Raw genomic sequence first — 18,995 nt, forward strand, 5'->3', positions numbered from 1 at the left:
GGATATTTAACAAAACACATTTTCAAATGTGGTAGGGACCTAGTGTTAAACGTTCTGTAGTAGCTTACAGGGCAGTTGAAAGGGAAGAGAAGCTTGTTTAAATATGTATACATGTAAGATGATGCTCTACTTCACAAATCAGAAAAGTTAACCTATTAAGATGTGATGGTAGTAACAGGGCTTAGGGCTTAACTCTTGTTAATGAGGCCCTTGGGAAAATATAAACACTCTGCCGAATTTGAATCATATCTGTGCACCACATTCGTGTCTTCAGTTCAAGCTTCTGGCCCTCCAGCCTGCAATTGAGGCCTTGCATCAGATGCCAAAGTAAACATTTGGGAACAAGAATTGTAATGACCTTCTGTTTATGTTTGTTTGTTCTAAGTAATTTAAAAACATATAACATGAAGCAAAACACAGAAAAATTAGGATGGGGAAATAACTCTAAGAAATAGGAAACATCTGGATATCTTTCAAAGAATTTTCTTGGGTAGGATATTCCTACATTATTCAGAGCACCTATTAATTGTCAGTGTCGATCAGCATGGCCTCTGAAACAGAGAAAGAGGAGGGGATACATGAATTCTGTTCAGACATTAGCGAAAAATACCAAAAGTTATAATTACCCGAATGCATGAGATAAGAGCGGAACAGAGACTCTTTCCAATTCACCTTCCGTATCTCCATGTCTGGTGAAGTTTGCATGACTGACTAATAGCCATTCTGGTGAAGCCACAACAGACTGATTATTGCTCTTGTTTTTTTAATCACGAACTTTTTAATACAATTAAACCCATCCTCCTTCTCTAATTTAAGAAGGGAAAATAACTGTCTGCCCCTGAAGGCTTTCATATGAAACATGCCAAAGCACATTGCTGATGATGTAAAAAGGACTTTGACATGTTTAGCATGAAATACTTCAGTGTCTGAAGACTCCTCTCTTCTTTAAATGTCAGATTATTCTCAAAGGGTCTAGATGAGTCTGCGGACTTATTAAAAGAATGTGCTAACATCTCCTCTGTTTGTCTTTACAATATAAGTTCCTGAGGAAGAAGTTTCCTTTTGAGGAGTGACTGGAAGGAGGCCGGGGTGTCTGAGATGCTGGCAGTTTTCTGCTTGACTAACATTCTGGTTACACAAGTGTGCTTCCTTTGTGAAAATTCATTGAGTGGTAGCCTTAGAATTTACATTAAACTAAAATAAAAGGTTTTTATAAAGAGAAGCAGCTGAGTAGATACAGCTTCATCTACTCTAGTTAATTTCTCTTGATATTTAAAAAATATTAATGGGCTATTATTGATAATCAGCACAACCAAATCAAAAGACAGTCGTCTCTACACTGATGAAACAGCTAGTTTAACATTACTGTGAATCACTTTGTTATGCACTTCCTAAGTACAAATGTTTTCTTAACTGAGAGGGTGAAGAAATCAAGAGCTAACATACGCTTTCCTTACTTTCATCAGCATAATTATCACAGTACTGTCTGAAATAAAATATTCAATTTACTCTAAATATTGACAGTAAAGACTAACTAAGCACTTGTAATGTGCCAGGAGTCAGGCTCTGAGCTAAGTGGGTTACATGCCCACTACCATTTAATTATTTAAAAAGTAGGCACTTTCTTGCTGAGAAACACCATTCTAAGGTGGCACATTCTGAATAGTCAATAAGATTAGCTATTACTTGCACTGAATTTACCTTCCTTTATCGTTTGCAGGTTCTTTCACTTTTTCAAGCATAGCTGAGGATCTATGATATGCCAGGCAAGGTTCTAAACAATGCGGCAGCCTTAAAATTCCTATTTCTCCAACTCACCTCTTTGGGGGAATTATGGAGGTTTTGACAATGATACTGTGAATATCTTTGAATGTTATAGCATATCTGGGACTCAACAAAGAAATTCACAGAATAACAGGGGAAAGTAATTACAAGGAAGATTTCCATACTTCAGCATGCTTAAATAATCGCTTCACTGTAGATGAGATTTATCTGCCAACCCATAACCATTCTGTGGTATCTATTCTCCTCAGTATCACTCAGTTTGTCATTTATTGTTTGCCAATTACTCCATGTGATAACAACCAACCCAATCAGTTCATAAACCCTATGAGAATTGGGGTCAAATGGACCACCAGGGAATTCCCTCTTTATATACCAGGGGATGGCAAATATTTTTTGCAGAAGTCCAGACAGTAAATATTTCAGGCTTTTCAGGCCATATGTCTCAGTCATAATTATTCAACTCTGCTCTTGTATCACACAAATAGCCACAGATAATACGCAAACAAATGGATGTATCTAAGTTCCAATAAAACTTTATTTTAAAACAGGCAGCAAGCTGATCCATTAGTCATGTTTGGCAAATCCCTGCTTTATCCCACAGTATCTTTTAGAGTGCTAGACAGCTAGCTGGCCTCAATAAATACATCTGGCTTGACAGAGCCAAGGGCACTGAAAAAGGGAATGCAGGAAATGGGGAGGTAACGGGTTAATTCTGAGTTCTCTATATCCACATTCCTTCTGCTGCTATTCTGGATTATACTTCTTTCTCTTTGAAATCAGATTCTAGAGCTTTAGAGAATATTATTTCTACGGATTTAAGGAAATCACATTAGGAAAAGAAAAAAAATCTCACAAGAAATTCAAATTGATCTGGGAGTATAAATTTGCTCAGTGTAGTATCTTTTCCCTTGCAAGTAGAAAACAGTCATTTGTCGATAGGTAGGAAAATCCAATAGGGAGAAAAGGCCCTATTCATAAAAGAATGCATCACAGAAACTCAAATATGGGTGGTCCAACCAGGCCAAAGCAGTTGGCAGTGGGATTTAAAAAATAAGATTGACACAAGATGTTAAGTACTAGAATCCATCTAGTCACAAACACATGTATCTTTAATGACATTCAGAGCTATTTCCATAAAATGAAAGAATGGAGGTAACTGCACTGAAAATATTATGAAAAATCTTAGAATGCCCTAGAAATAAGAACCTTTTATTATTTTCTCATGGCCAAAAAGCATGTTCATCTGCCAGTAACAGGTAATGCTCATGGCTAGGTGGAGACAGAAGACTGATAGCAGCATGAAATGACAGCAAGGGACCACAGCACCTTTTTTTTTTCCCCAACATAAAATTGACATATGAGATGCAGACCCATTGAAGGGGCCCTTCGTAAAACAAAGTTAGCAAAATAAGTATGGGTTTTTCTCAGGCATTACTGAATAGAACAGCTACTTCAGTAAGAGCAATCACCCCTGGCTCAGTCCCTGCTGTGACCATCACTCATGTATTCAGCAAATATCTACTGAATGCCTATAAAATGGGGAATGTACTGGAACAATTGGCTTTTTCTCTTTTAATGCACATCATTATTCTTTAGGGGAAATAGGATCATTTAAAACAGTACGATCATTTCAGTTACTGTTACTGCTAAGCAAAAAAAAAAAAGTCCTGGGTGGGGGTGCAGGGGATAAAGCATGGCATGTGTGAAGAAGAATGTATGGAGTGATTTTAGCTAGAATGGCTAAGGGATAGCCTTTCTGAAGAGATAACATTTAGGAGAACTTTGGAAGATTTCAAGTGTTATAATGCGATGATCAGTTTTATGCTTTGAGAAGACCGATCGTGGGATCCTGGATGGACAATACAGTGCAGCGAGGAAGGGGGCACAGGAGTAGAAGCAGGCTTGGTCATACGACACAGTCACGGAGATGGAGGAGATACTCTGCAGCATATCTGACATGCTGAAAGATGCTATCAGCTTGGGTTAGAGATGAGATCAGTGAAAAGTTGATGAAATCAGCATTATTTTGAAGTCTTGGAAAAATATGTGAATTGGGGAAAGAGGATGACTTCCAGGATTTTAGTTTGAGTGACTGTGCCATTTACTAAGAAAGGCCTCTGAAGGAGAAAATCTGGTAGAGGACAGCTGGTAGAAATCAAGAATTTCTTAAAATATGTCCATTTTAGACATATTAAGCTTTTCTTCCCAGCCCATGTCCTAAGGTAGACTTCACAAGAGAGGCAGTCTGCGTGTTGTGTTCCTCTGGGGTAAAAAATAATTACCTCATCTTTCTTTACATTATCCAAAGAATTATGCACATAAAACAGGTTCAATAAATTTATGAAACAAGTCATTATCCAACTAGTTATCAAAGTCAAATTTTGTGAATGGAATTAGAAAATTTGTTAAGAAACATGACAAGCTTTCACAAAAACCATTTATTTCTATTTCGTATCTAAACACCAACTTCATCCTCTCAGATTTCAAGATTCAACCCATGGTGGATATACTCCCTTCTACTCTGGTACCCCCCCTGCTGGTACACCGGTATTCTCAAGGAATAAGACTGCAAGAATGAAGACTGATCCACTGCAAGAGTTTGCAAAACTATTACTGGTCCAGAAATAGAAGAAGACTTCTTTTATCAAGACATAAAGATTTTACAACTAAGTGAAAATAATACACTTTGACCAAGCATTTTAGACTAGAAGTAGCCTGAAACAAGAGAATACTATATTAATGTCTACTTATAAGAAATACTTTGGTCACCTGATGCAAAGAGGTGACTCAATGGAAAAGACCCTGATGCTGGGAAAGATGGAGGGCAGGAGGAGAAGTGGATGACAGAGGATGAGATGGCTAGATGGTGTCATTGACTCAATGGACATGAGTTTGAGTAAACTCTGGGAGATAGTGAAGGACAGGAGAGCCTGGCCTGTCGCAGTTGCAAAGAGTGCGCCATAACTTAGTGATTGAACGATAAAAAGATAACAAATAGAAATTCTGTAAACAGGTGCTTTGAAGCCTTCCTTTTTTTCTTTCTTGTTCCCATAATTATCACTTTTGAAAGGAAACCCAAATATTTTCATTTGGATAATACCTAGCTACTTACTCTTTTGTATAAGTAAGCTACTTACATTTATATGGATGGTGTCACTGACTCAATAGACAGGAGTTCAAGGAAACTCTGGGAGTTGGTGATGGACAGGGAAGCCTGGCACGCTGCAGTCCATGGGGTCGCAAAGAGTTGGACACGACTGAGTGGCTGAACTGAACTGAAATGAACTGAACTGATAGCCTTTAAATGGGCTTCCCAGGTTACTCAGTGGTAAGCAGGAGACGTGAGCTCAATCTCTGGGTCCGGAAGAATCCCTGAAGGAAGAAATGGCAACCCACTCCAGTATTCTTGCTGAGAAACTCCCATGGACAGAAAAGCCTGGCAGGTTAAGTCCATGGGATTGCAGAGTCGACACAACTTAGTGACTAAACAGAAACAGCAAAAGAGCCTATAATTAGCTCTTTAAATGTCATGTATGTTTAATTAAATGGTGATCATAAAGTTTTACTTTCAAAAAGAACTTAAGATAAAATGATACAAAAGAACACATTAAGTCACTCATGTCATCATCCAGAAGTAAGCTCAATTATACTGTGACATGTATTATACTTCTACCTAGAGACTAGTACTCTCTTATTGCTTGCAGACAATAAACAGCCCTCCATCTTGTAAGATGACACACAGACCTCCATCCCTACTCCCCTGCCACCCTTCCACTAAGATTTACACCTCTTGTCTGTAAGACCTGGCTTCCAGACCAGAGCCACTATTTGAGCTACATCATAAACCAGGTTGGGAAGTGTTGTGCCTGCTAAGGAAAGAAAGGGACTGTACCTCAATGGGCCTTTAGGACCTAGCCAACAGGAGACTGTATGCTGGAGACTGTGCACAAGAGAGTGTTGGATCAAGAAGAGACAGAATATAAATTTGGATGAGGGAGAGTTTATTGACATGGGAGCATTCTCTCACAGGATTTAATACCCTAGTGAGATTACATAAAATGATTCTAAGACAATGCTATGATGTTTCCTGGAAGCATACAGAAAGCAATGATGGTAGAAATCTTATCACTATTTATACCACCCAGAAGTTGCTGGTATAATAGAGATGGTATAATCTATGGAAGGCACAGTTGAGACCCTACCTTCAAGATGTTATCCTATAATACACTCACAAGATTACAGAATACACCCTAGATCAACACCAATTATAAGGAGTTGTGTTTCCAAGAAGCAGAATTCATAGGTCCAGAAAATAAGAGGTGGCAATAAGAACATCCCTACTTATCATTGACTAGAAGACTGTGTGAGCAAACTATAGACTTTAGAGATACTGATGTTTTTTATTATATCCCATCAAAGGACACAGTATCAGTTCAGTTCATTTCAGTCACTCAGTTGTGTCCGACTCTTTGCGACCCCATGAATCACAGCACGCCAGGCCTCCCTGTCCATCACCAACTCCCGGAGTTCACTCAGACTCATGTCCATCGAGTCGGTGATGCCATCCAGCCATCTCATTCTCTGTCGTCCCCGTCTCCTCCCACCCCCAATCCCTCCTAGCATCAGACTCTTTTCCAGTGAGTCAACTCGTCGCATGAGGTGGCCAAAGTATTGGAGTTTCAGCTTTAGCATCAGTCCTTCCAATGAACACCCAGGATTGATCTCCTTTATATCCCATCAAAGGACACAGTATAAGCCCCATTAAACTTTACTACTGTCACTTGGTCACTTCACACCAACAACTGTATGCAAGGAAAAGAAGGCAGGGCTAACTGATCCTGATCAACAAGAGGAGATAGGGCTGTTACACAATGGGGTAAGGCTATGTCTGACATTCAGGTGATGCACAGGATATCTCTGAGAACTCTTTTAATTGTTAAATAGATAAGATCAGCATCCAGTCCCATCACTTCATGGCAAATAGATGGGGAAACAATGGAAACAGTGACAGACTTTATTTTTTTGGGCTCCAAAATCACTGTAGATGGTGATTGCAGCCATGAAATTAAAAGTTGCTTTCTCCCTGGAAGAAAAGCTATGACAAACCTAGACAGCATATTAAAAAGCAGAGACATTACTTTGCCAGCAAAGGTATATCTAGTAAAAGCTATAGTTTTTCCAGCAGTCGTGTGTGGATGTGAGAGTTGGACTATAAAGAAAGCTGAGTGATGAAGATGCTCTTGAATACTCTTAATGCTTTTAAACTGTGGTGCTGGAGATGACTCTTGAGTGTCCCTTGGACAGCAAGGAGATTAAACCAGTCCATTGTAAAGGAAATCAATCCTGAATATTCACTGGAAGGACTGATGCTGAAGCTCCAATACTTTGGCCATCTGATGTGAAGAACTGACTCACTGGAAAAGACCCTGATGATGGGAAAGATTGAAGGCAGGAGGAGAAGGGGATGACAGGGGATGACAGAGGACGAGATGGCTGGGTGACATCATGAGTTTGACTCTTGGTTGATTATGAGGTTGATTGATGGTTAGATGAGTTTGAGCAGGCTTCAGGAGCTGGTGATTGACAGGGAAGCCTGGCGTGCTGCGGTCCATGGGTCGCAGAGTCACATGACTGAGTGACTGAACTGAACTGAAGATCAGCAGCCATGGCCTGAGAAACACAAGGCAACAAAGCTTTAGAGGTCTTATGAGAGTAGATCTGGGTTATCTCATCAGGTAAGCCCCTAGAATAGTAGAGTTCAGCCAAGGTAAAAAAAGGAGTGGAGAGGGAAAAGAGAATCACTTGTAGTCTTGAGACCAGGTAAAGCAGTAGAAATTACAGCTCAGCCCCTCAACTTTCCTTTTTTCTTTCCCTACAAAAGAAAACGAGAAGACCAAATAGAATCCTAGAAGAACTTTTACAAGAACACATACAGAGTAAGTAGAAGTAAAAGGAATGAACTAGTACACCACCTCAGAACTAATTCTAAAGTTGCTGTGGGGCTCAGCTGAATTTCTCTCCAAGAATTGCTGCCTCAAAGTCATGCTCTCTTCCTGAGCTCAGTGAAGGCAAGTGACTTTACAAAGGTCAAAAAGAAAGCTACCAGTAAAAATGGATCTAGTAATTCATTCCACTTAATGCAATATTTTTCTGGTCCAGATGGCTGTCACTAACTGGAGAACACTGGAAACTTTTTACTCCCCTCAATCTCTTCCCTACAAACGAAGCTTATTTATAAAGTTTGATCTGTAGGCTCAAGATTTTATTCACTAATAGATTCAAACCCTTCACTATATCAAGAATTTAAACCTCAAATTTCCATCAGAGGGAAAAAGTCATTTGTAAATGTATGCATTGTGCCTTTCAGTTCAGTTCAGTTCAGTCGCTCAGTTGTGTCCGACTCTCTGCGACCCCATGAATCAAAGCACGCCAGGCCTCCGTGTCCATCACCAACTCCTGGAGTTCACCCAAACTCATGTCCATAGAGTCGGTGATGCCATGCAGCCATCTCATTCTCTGTCGTCCCCTTCTCCTCCTGCCCCCAACCTTTCCCAGCATCAGAGTCTTTTCCAGTGAGTCAACTCGTCGCATGAGGTGGCCGAAGTACTGCAGTTTCAGCTTTAGCATCAGTCCCTCCAATGAACACCCAGGATTGATCTCCTCTAGAATGGACTGGGACTCTCAAGAGTCTTCTCCAGCACCACAGTTCAAAAGCATCAATTCTTCACCGATCAGCCTTCTTCATATTCCAACTCTCACATCCATACATGACCATGGGAAAAACCATAGTCTTGACTAGACGGACCTTGGTTGGCAAAGTAATGTCTCTGTTTTTTAATATACTATCTAGGTTGGTTATAACTTTCCTTCCAAGGAGTAAGTGTCTTTTAATTTCATGGTTTACATAACATTTATTCCCCAAATTAGATTCTAATAAAGCATGTCTACACTATACAAGACTAGTGGTGGATTTAATGTACTTATGTATACCATTTGTTAAAAAGTCTTTTTTGGTGGTCTTTTACCTCTGAGAGATTTCATTTGAGTATTAATTCTTCCCCATGGGGTACAGTCTGATGGGCTGCAATAAGGAATCTTGCCCTTCCCTAGCCAGAGGGCTGGCATGTAAGCCAAACTAACCCAGGTAGATGCTTCCTCCCTGTAATTTATACACACAGAACCTACATATCTGCACAATTCTTTGGTTACAAGCAAAGAATTGTGCAGATATGTAGGTTCTGTATATCACATCAGCACCAAACACCAAACAGATAATCTAATTAATATGTGATTATTAGATATACAAATGATTTAGTGAATTCTCTCTGCCTTCAGAAATATGTTTAATCATTGATTTACCTTTTGGTTTTAGCCTTATTACATATCTATGCACAGTGAAATATATATAAGTCTTGAAGACTATTTACCTCAAGAAAAATTTCCTGTAGAGCAAAGGTGCTGTTTAAGCAGTCATCTCTGTTTGCTCTCCGTTGGAGCACTTCTTGGTAGGACTTCAAGAAATACAAGGCAAATGAAAAAAAACTGCATGTCTGATTGATGTCTGACTGCCTGGGTCCATAATTCTGTAGGCTCACCTGAGATCTTAAATAAGAATCTTTTCAGATATAGAGCCTTTCATTATTTTTGGCTTTCCTTCTGTGTCTTGGATGTGGTTGCTCTTTGGGTATAGCTCTGGGTCAGACTCTGTTGTGGTAAATCTGAATCTGCAATTACTGGCATTGGGGCTGGAGGCGAGGACTGCAGCAGGAGTGTACAGCATGTTTCTTAAACAAGGAAAGAAATGAATAATCATTTTGGTTTCTGCTTAACAGATGTTTTGATCCATTTCATTTTTCACTGTGGGAAGATAGAATGGCAATTCTCTGAGTTGCTATCGTGTTCACCTCCCAGAATAACTCTTCCAAGGCCATGCTTCCATCAGCTGTGTTGCTATACGAAGAAGCCAATAAAATGGCACTTCAGTGCAGGGCACAAAAATACGTTATTTTCCATAATATGGTATATAAAGTTCAGTGCTCCATTAGTGTTTCCCACATCCCAGAACATCATTCAGTAACAATTCTTTAAGCAAAGAAATCTAGAAAAACTAAATACATGTGTAAGAAAATCAAAGACTCTTTGATCCTTGCTGAATAATTAAGCCAAATGTCATCTTTTTTGTTTAAAGACAAAATGAGGAAAGAAGCCCATTAGCAGATGCTGCAATGGGTAACAGTTCTTATTTTCGGTATCACTGAAGCAGCTTTTACCAGCTGTCATGTCTACAATTTAGGTTGTCCTAGGGCTTCCCTGGTGGCTCAGAGGTTAAAGTGTCTGCCTCCAATGCGGGAGGCCCGTGTTCGATTCCTGGGTCGGGAAGATCCCCTGGAGAAGGAAATGGTAACCCACTCCAGTATTCTTGCCTGGAGAATCTCATGGACGGAGAAGCCTGGTAGGCTACAGTCCACGGGGTTGCAAAGAGTCGGACACGGCTGAGCGACTGAACAGAACGGAACGGAACAGATGGCACTGTGGTAAAGAACTCACCTGCCAAAGCAGGAGATGTGGGTTCGATTCCTGGTCTAAGAAGATCTCCTGTAGTAGGAAATGGCAACCGGCTGTGTATTCTTGCCTGAAAAGTTCCATGGATAGAGGAGCCTGGTGGGATACACTCCATGGGGTTGCAAAGAGTAGGACATTACTGAGCAACTGAACACACACACATGGTACTATTACCAATTTGTCATCCTGCAAGTTTCCAAAATAGAAAGGGCAACTCCCAAATTATCTCTGCAGATTAAGTTATAGCTACAGAGGAGCTGTTTTTCTGGCAAATTCCACAAGGTACTATTACCCATTTGTCATACTGCAAGTTTCTAAAATAGAAATGGCAACTCCAAACTTCATTTGTCAGTTACTGGCCAGACAGTAATTTTTCTTGACCTATAAATGATGAATGAAAGATATGCATAAGGATCTTTTAAGTGACATAAGCATCACATAGTTTAATAAATGGCTCAAAACTTTCCTGTGGGAAAAAATCTTATAGAAGGCATGGAAATATTTCATGATTATATAATTTATCTCTTTTCCTAGGAAATATTTTATCCCCTTGTCATAAGGAATCAATTGATTCAGGGTGGTTTTTTGATTATTCTTTCTTCTCAGTTGTATACCTTTCCTTCCTCAACCTACTAGCTGGCAATTCCAAGCTCTGAGAGAAGTATAAGGACCATAGTTGTAAGAGATTTCATCATATTATGGCTTATACTGAATGTATATACATAATAGAACTCATCAATCAATAATCTTTTCAATTCCTAAAGTGACATTTTCAACACCATTTCTTATTGTAATAACCTTACTCATAATAAGAATTCAGGTGTCATCAATTATTTCAGCTGCTGCTGCTGCTGCTAAGTCGCTTCAGTCGTGGCCGACTCTGTGCGACCCCATAGACGGCAGCCGACCAGGCTCCGCCGACCCTGGGATTCTCCAGGCAAGAACACTGGAGTGGGTTGCCATTTCCTTCTCCAATGTGTGAAAGTGAAAAGTGAAAGTGAAGTCGCTCAGTCGTCTCCGACTAGTAGCGACCTCATGGACTGCAGCCCACCAGGCTCCTCTGTCCATGCGATTTTCTAGGCAAGAGTACTGGAGTGGCTTGCCATTGCCTTCTCCGAATTATTTCAGCAGGTACTGTTAAATCACAATCAAATTTTGCAATTTATACCCTAGTTCAAAACATGCCACGAGATTTAGAATACATGAATTTCAGCCATGAAAGCAGAGGAAATGTTCTTCAGTGTATGGCTGGACCTATTCATTCTTTCCCTCCTCCCAAGGGGATCAGAAAAAGAGGGATTTCAGTGACTCACACTTTTCTCCACATGAAACTCCACTAGTTCCTTCTCACCAGAGATGCACTGAATGCTAACTATTTTTATTAAGCTACATGATTTTAAGCCTTTCTCCTTAAAGAGACTGACATTTTTCAGTTTGAATACAATTAAGCTATATTCACTGCCTTATATACTTTACTACTTTTGAGAATATTCCTTGTCCTTAGTTTAAATCAGAGATTACTGGATTGCAGCTAAGAAACAACCAATATGATTTCTTTGAAATAATGCTGGATGTGTCAATCCTTTACAGGAAGTGGCCCTTCGCCACAACGCTGCTGACAAACGATGTCCAGTTCAGGTGACAAACTGTTGTCTGAGTAGAGCATTTCTATGGTGTAAACTTGTTGGAAAAACATGAAAAATTACTGAAATAGCTTATCCTTCATGATAGTTTAAGGTCTTTAACAGGGAAAGATCAAAGAAGTCTACAACTGACTGATGAACTATTGAATACTTTTAAATACAGGGACCTATGGAATTCTGCCATCATTTAAGAAAAATGGACAGAAGAATGCCAAGTGTTTTTTGATAATTCATAAATGATAACAAAGAAAGTAATTTTAAAAATGTTCCTAAAATAATTAAGGCAATTTGTATATTTAAATATAGTGAGTCAATATAAACTTCATTCTAGTGGCCTTAGTCTCTTCACTGTACTCTCATATTCATAATTTAACTGTGACTTGATGCTCTTTTTCCTTCACTTTTTTACCTACTCCAACGTCAAACATTCTTTTTCATCCTTCAGACTGTGTGCAACAGATATCTGTAAAACAGTGGCTTAAACAAGAATTTATTATTTAATGCTCCAAGGCCTCTGGGAGTATACAGGGCAGAACTGGTAAAGAGTCCAGAAACCAGACTATTTTTCTCCACAGCTGTCTTCAGTTCAGTTGCTCAATCATGTCTGACTCTTTGCAACCCCATGGACTGCAGCAGACCAGGCTTCCCTGACTATCACCAACTCCCAGAGCTTGATCAAACTCATATTCATCAAGTTGGTGGTGCCATCCAACCATCTCATCCTCTATCATCCCCTTCTTCTCTTGTCTTCACTCTTTCCCAGCATCAGGGTCTTTTCCAATGAATCAGTTCTTTGCATCAGGTGCCCAAAGTAAGTATTGCAGCTTCAGCTTCAGCATCAGTCCTTCCAATGAATATTCAGGACTAATTTCCTTTAGGATGGACTGGTTGGATCTCCTTGGAGTCCAAGGGACTCTCAAGGGTCTTCTCCAACACCACAGTTCAAAAGCATCAATTTTTTGGCACTCAGCTTTCTTTATGTTCCAACTCTCACATCCATACGTGACTACTGGAAAAACCATAGCTTTGACTAGATGGACCTTTTTGGTAAAGTAATATCTTTGCTTTTTATTATGCTGTCCATCTTTAGCATATAAATTTTTTTCCTTTTGTTATAAGATGGCTATTGCAGCTTCAGGCATTAGCCTATATGCTCTATGTGGGGGAAAAAAAAAAAAGAAGAAGGACATGCAAAATACACACTAGTCAAAGGGGTCTGTCCCTTTCTACCAGGAAAATAATAGCTCTCTTCTCTCGCACAACAGACTTCCTTTGGCACCACAGTGCCTAGAATTAGGTTACATGGCCATTCAAGGCTTGTAGAGGAATTTGAGGAGTTTTGTGTTTGCCACAAATTATTAAAGTGCGACCTTAAATAACCTTGGCTTTCAATTAGGAGGCAGAAGGTGAGAGTTTATATTATATGGGGAATTCGTACTGTTGGTCACAATTCAAGTTTAGATGAAGAACCACAGTCTCTCACAGTCTTTTCTGTTACATTTCAGTCTTTCCTGATGGTTCTTTTTTTGAAGGCTCAGAGCAATGACAGGCAGAGTTAAGTATTACAACAATCCTGTACTGCCTCATATAATGCATTAATTTTTAAATATATCTTTTGACTTATCATCTCATAAGCTCTTGAAAATAAGGACAAATTTTATATTACTTGTGTATCACATAAATATGGTATTTAATTTATTGATGAATTTACTCATGAGTTCTACCTCAATCCTGTTTTCTAGAAAAGTAAGTTATAGTTTATCACTGTTGCTTAGAAGTTATTTCATTTGCAATAGCATGGATGGAGTTGGAAAACATTATGCTAAGTGAAATAAGTCAGACAAAGAAAGACATTTGTACAGAAACAGAAAAGACCCCAAATAGTCAAAGCAATCCTAAGAAAGAAAAGAAGAACTGGAGTAATCAGGCTCCCTGACATAAAACTATCTGATAAAGCTACAATAATCAAGACAGTATACTGGCACAAAAACAGAAATATAGATCAATGGAACAGAACAGAAGGCCCAGATATAAAACTATACACCTATGGTCACCAAATCTATGACAAAGATGGCAAGAACATACAATGGAGAAAAGATAATCTCTTCAATAAGTGGTGCTGGGAAAATCATATGGCTACATGTAATGGAATGAAATTAGAACACTTCCTAACAACATATACAATAATAAATTCAAAATGGATTAAGTATTTAATTGAAAGGCTGGACACAATAAAACTCTTAGAGGAAAACATAGGTAGAACATTCTTTGATATAAACAACTCTTTGATAGCAATATGATCTTTTTTTTTTTTTTTGACCCACCTCCAAGAGTAATGACAATAAAACAAAAGTAAACAAGTGGAATCTATTTAAATTTAAAAGTTCTTGCACAACAGAACTATACACAAAAAGACATCCCTTAGTATAGGAGAAAATATTTGTAAAAAATGAGCAACTACAAGGGTTTAATCTTCAAAATATACAAACAGCTCACATAGCTTAATATATAATAATAAAAATAACCCAATCAAAAAAATGGGCAGAAGTTCTAAACAGATATTTCTGCAAAGAAGACTACAAATGGCTAAAAAGCACATGAAAAGATGCTCAACATTACTAGTTATTAGAGAAATTCAAATCAAAACTACATACAATGAGGTATCATCTCACACTGTTCAGAATAGCCGTCATCAAAAAACTACAAACAATAAATGCTGGAGAAGGTAGGGAGAAAAGAGAAGTCTTCTACACCTTTTGGTGGGAACGTAAACTAGTACAGCCTCTATGGAGAACAGTTCTTTAAAACACAACCTAGGAGGTTCCTTAAAAAACTAAAATAAGTCAGAAAGAGAAAGATAAATATCATATTATAGCACATAAATATGGAAATCTAGAAAAATGGTACTGAAGAATTTATTTACAGGGCAGCAATGGAGAAAAAGACATAGAGAATAGACTTATGGACATGGGGAAAGGGGAGGAGAGGGTGAGATGTATAGAAAGAGTAACATGGAAACTTACATCACCATATGTAAAATAGATAGCCAACGGGAATTTGCAGTATGGCTCAGGAAACAGGGGCTCTGTATCAATCTAGAGGGGTGGTATGGGGCAGGAGATGGGAGGAAGGTTCAAAACGGAGGGCATATATGTATATCTATGGCTGATTCATGTTGAAGTTTGACAGAAAATAACAAAATTCTGTAAAGCAATTATTCTTCAATTAAAAAATTTTTTTAAAAGATTAAAAAAAAAACTAAAATAGAACTACCATATGACTCAGCAATCCAAATTCTGGGCATATATTTGGAGAAAACCATAATTCAAAAAGATAATGCACCCCAATGTTCACTGCAGTACTATTTACAATAGCCAGGACATGGAAGAAATCTACATGTCCATCAACAGAGGAATGGATAAAGAAAATGTGGTATACATATACAATGGAATTTACACAGCCAAAAAACAAAAAAGAACAAAAGAGTGCCATTTGTAGCAACACGGATGGACCTAGAGATTGTCATACTCAGTGAAGTCAGTCAGACACAGAAAGACATATATCATATATTATTGCTTATACGTGGAACCTAAAAGACATGGGTGCTAAGTTGCTTCAGTTGTATCCGATTCTTTGCAACCCTATGGGCTGTAGCCCACCAGGCTCCTCTGTCCATGGATTCTTCAGGCAAGAATACTGGAGTGAGTTGCCATACCCTTCTCTAGGGGATTTTCCTGACCTAGGGATCAAACCCACGTTTTTCACATCTCTTACATTGGCAAGTGGGTTCTTTACAAGGGCCACCTGAGAAGGGTACAATGAACTTATTTACAAAATAGAAGTAAAGTCATGGATGTACAAAACCAAATCATGGTTACCAGAGGATAAGAGGCAGAGGGATTAATTGGGAGACTGGGATTGACATATGCACACTACTATATATAAAATAGATTAACTATTTTATATATACGTATATATACGCATATACTATACGAACTTGCTTTATAGCACAAGGAACTCTACTCAATACTCCATATTGGCAGGCTACAGTCCCTGGGTTGCAGAGTTGGACACAACTGAATGACTAACACACACACACACACACACACACATACATAAAAGGAATATAACTTAAAATTCTGAATTACCATGCTGGAAAACTGAAACATAATTTTGTCTATCAACTATACCTCAATGAAAAAAATTTCATTCTTGACTACTATAGAAGCAATCTAGCTGTTTTCTGAAATGCTATAAGTCTTATTGATTCTCTACTCTTCCTTAAGCTCCTAGCTTTCCTACCAACATTACAGCAATAAAACAAACAAACGTAACAAATATTCTTCTTTTTTACACTGAAGCTCTTAGGGAGTGAGTATATTTTAAAATAACTTTAAATATAGCACTAAAATAATGGTGGCACAAATGAATTGTGACATCTGTGTTATATCTCTTTCCATCTTGTTTCTCCCTGTCAAATAGTCTCTTCCAATTTGAAATGAGAACAAACTGAATAGCTAACTTTCTCAGCAAAAGCATGAAAGTGCTTTTCTCACTACACTACCTAGTTAAAAAAGTTTTTATGGGAATCTTGTCCTAGACATGAGTGTGGAGAAAACCACTGATCTAAAATAGAAACATTTTACACCTAATATATGCTTTTTATTAATTGTGAACATATATTGTATTTTTTACTAACATATTATGCATAATATGAAATACACAATTTTTTAAAAAGTGAGACTAATGCAATTGAACAATTTTTCACTATATTTGAAAATCTTGGTTTAGTACACTGCAATACAGCAATTTGGCTCTACATATCATATATTTTTGCACTTGGTTTAATGGCTGTCATAGCTGAAAAAGATGCCTCAAAATGATATGTGGGTCAAATCCGAAACAATGCATAGTTAACTGTACTTACTAAATCAAGATTCTCAGTTTTCAGTTTCACGCATGGGTTCAAATTAGTAATATTTTGAAAACACTGAGAGTGGAGTATTAGATGACACCAAAAACCTGTGAGAAAGTTGTAATATTTCTCTGTTCTGTTTGGTGTTTTTAAGAGGTAAGAAAAGAAACAGGGAGCCAGGTCACAAGGGTCATATAGGATGCTGCAACGACCAACTTTTAGAGTGAGATGGATTTGACCTTGGAGAACAAAATGAAGCAGGGCAAAGGCTAACAGAGTTTTGACAAGAGAACACACTGGTCACAGCAAACACCCTCTTCCAACAACACGAGATGACTCTACACATGAAATAACCAGATGGTCAATACTGAAATCAGACTGATTATATTCTTTGCAGCCAAAGATGGAGAGGCTCTACACAGTCAGCAAAAACAAGACTGGGAGCTGACTGTGGATCAGATCATGAATTCCTTATTGCCAAATTCAGACTTAAATTGAAAAAAGTAGGAAAAACTACGCTGTTGCAGCAGCAGCAGCAGCAAGAAAAACTACTAGATCACTCAGGTAGGATCTAAATCAAATCCCTTATGATTATACAATGGATGTGACAAATAAGATTCAAGGAATTAGATTTGATAGAGTGCTTGAAGAACTATGGACAGAGGTTAGTGACACTGTACATGAGGCTGTGATCAAGACAATCCCCAAGAAAGAGAAACTCAAAAAGGCAAAATGGTTGTCCAAGGAGGCTTTACTAATAGCTGAAAAAAAAAGAGAAGCTAAAGGCAAAGGAGACAAGGAAAGATATATCCATTTGAATGCAGAGTTCCAAAGAATAGCAAGGAGAGATAAGAAAGCCTTCCTCAGTGATCAATGCAAACAAACAGAGGAAAACAATAAACAGGAAAGACTAGAGATCTCTTCAAGAAAATTAGAGATACCATGCAAAGATGGGCACAATAAAGGACAGAAACGGTATGGACCTAATAGAAGTAGAAGATATTAAGAAGAGGTGGCAAGAATACACAGAACTATACAAAAAAGATCTTCATGACCCAGATAACCATGATGGTGTTATCACCAACCTAGACCCAGACATCCTGGAATGTCAAGTCAAGTGGGCCTTAGGAAGCATCATTACAAACAAAGCTAGCGAAGGTGATGGAATTCCAGCTGAGCTATTTCAAGTCCTAAAAGATGATGCTATTAAAGTGATGAACTCAATAAGCCAGCAAATTTGGAAAACTCAGTCATGGCCACAGGACTGGAAAAGGTCAGTTTTCATTCCAATCCCAAAGAAAGGCAATGCCAAAGAATGCTCAAACTACCGTACAATTGCACTCATCTCACACGCTAGCAAAGTAATGCTCATAATTCTCCAAGCCAGGCTTCTACAGTATGTGAACTGTGAACTTCCAGATGTTTTAGATGGATTTAGAAAATGTAGAGGAACCAAAGATTAAATTGCCAACATTCACTGGATCATAGAAAAAGCAAGAGAGTTCCAGAAAAACATCTACTTCTGCTTCATTGACTATGTCAAAGCCTTCGACTATGTGGATCACAACAAACTATGGAAAATTCTGAGAGATGGGAATACCAGACCTGACCTGCCTCCTGAGAAATCTGCATGCAGGTCAAGAAGCAACAGTTAGAACTGGGCATGGAACAACAGACTGGTTCCATTTGGGAAAACAGTACATGAAGGCTGTATATTGTTACCCTGCTTATTTAACTTATATGCAGAGTATGTCATGTGAAATGCCAAGCTGGATGAATCACAAGCTGGAATCAAGACTGCTGGGAGAAATACCAATAACCTCAGATATGCAGATGACAACACCCTTATGGCAGAAAGCAAAAAGGAACTAAAGAGCAACTGATGAAAATTAAAGAGCAGACAGTGAAAAAGTTGGCATAAAACTCAACATTCAGAAAACTAAGATAATGGCATCTGGTCCCATCACCTCAGGGCATATAAATGGGGAAACAATGGAAACAGTGACAGACATTATTTTTGGGGCTCCAAATTTGCTGCAGATGGTGACTGCAGCCATGAAATTAAAAGACGCTTGTTCCTTGGAAGAACA

At 38.5% G+C, this 18,995-nt stretch overlaps 1 protein-coding gene across 6 annotated transcripts in view; it reads right to left on the reverse strand.

The window, feature by feature from the left end:
- Positions 1 to 18,995, reverse strand: part of CCDC91 (coiled-coil domain containing 91) — a 415,614-nt gene that overhangs the window by 44,109 nt on the left and 352,510 nt on the right. Inside the window, exon 11 of one of the 6 annotated variants that reach the window (XM_088837256.1) lies at positions 6,375 to 10,456. The exons of 2 other annotated variants lie outside the window; for them this stretch is intronic. In XM_088837256.1, the coding sequence (XP_088693382.1) occupies positions 10,085 to 10,456 (372 nt within the window). In that variant the 3' untranslated portion in view covers positions 6,375 to 10,084. Of the gene's footprint in view, positions 1 to 6,374; positions 10,457 to 18,995 lie in introns of those variants that run through there. 3 more of the 6 variants (XM_088837255.1, XM_088837254.1, XM_088837253.1) reach the window with 3 other exon arrangements.

This window comes from Moschus berezovskii, chromosome 6, assembly GCF_049115385.1.
Source record: "Moschus berezovskii isolate FMDL1 chromosome 6, NW_MosBer_1.0, whole genome shotgun sequence".
NCBI classification, from domain to species: domain Eukaryota; kingdom Metazoa; phylum Chordata; class Mammalia; order Artiodactyla; family Moschidae; genus Moschus; species Moschus berezovskii.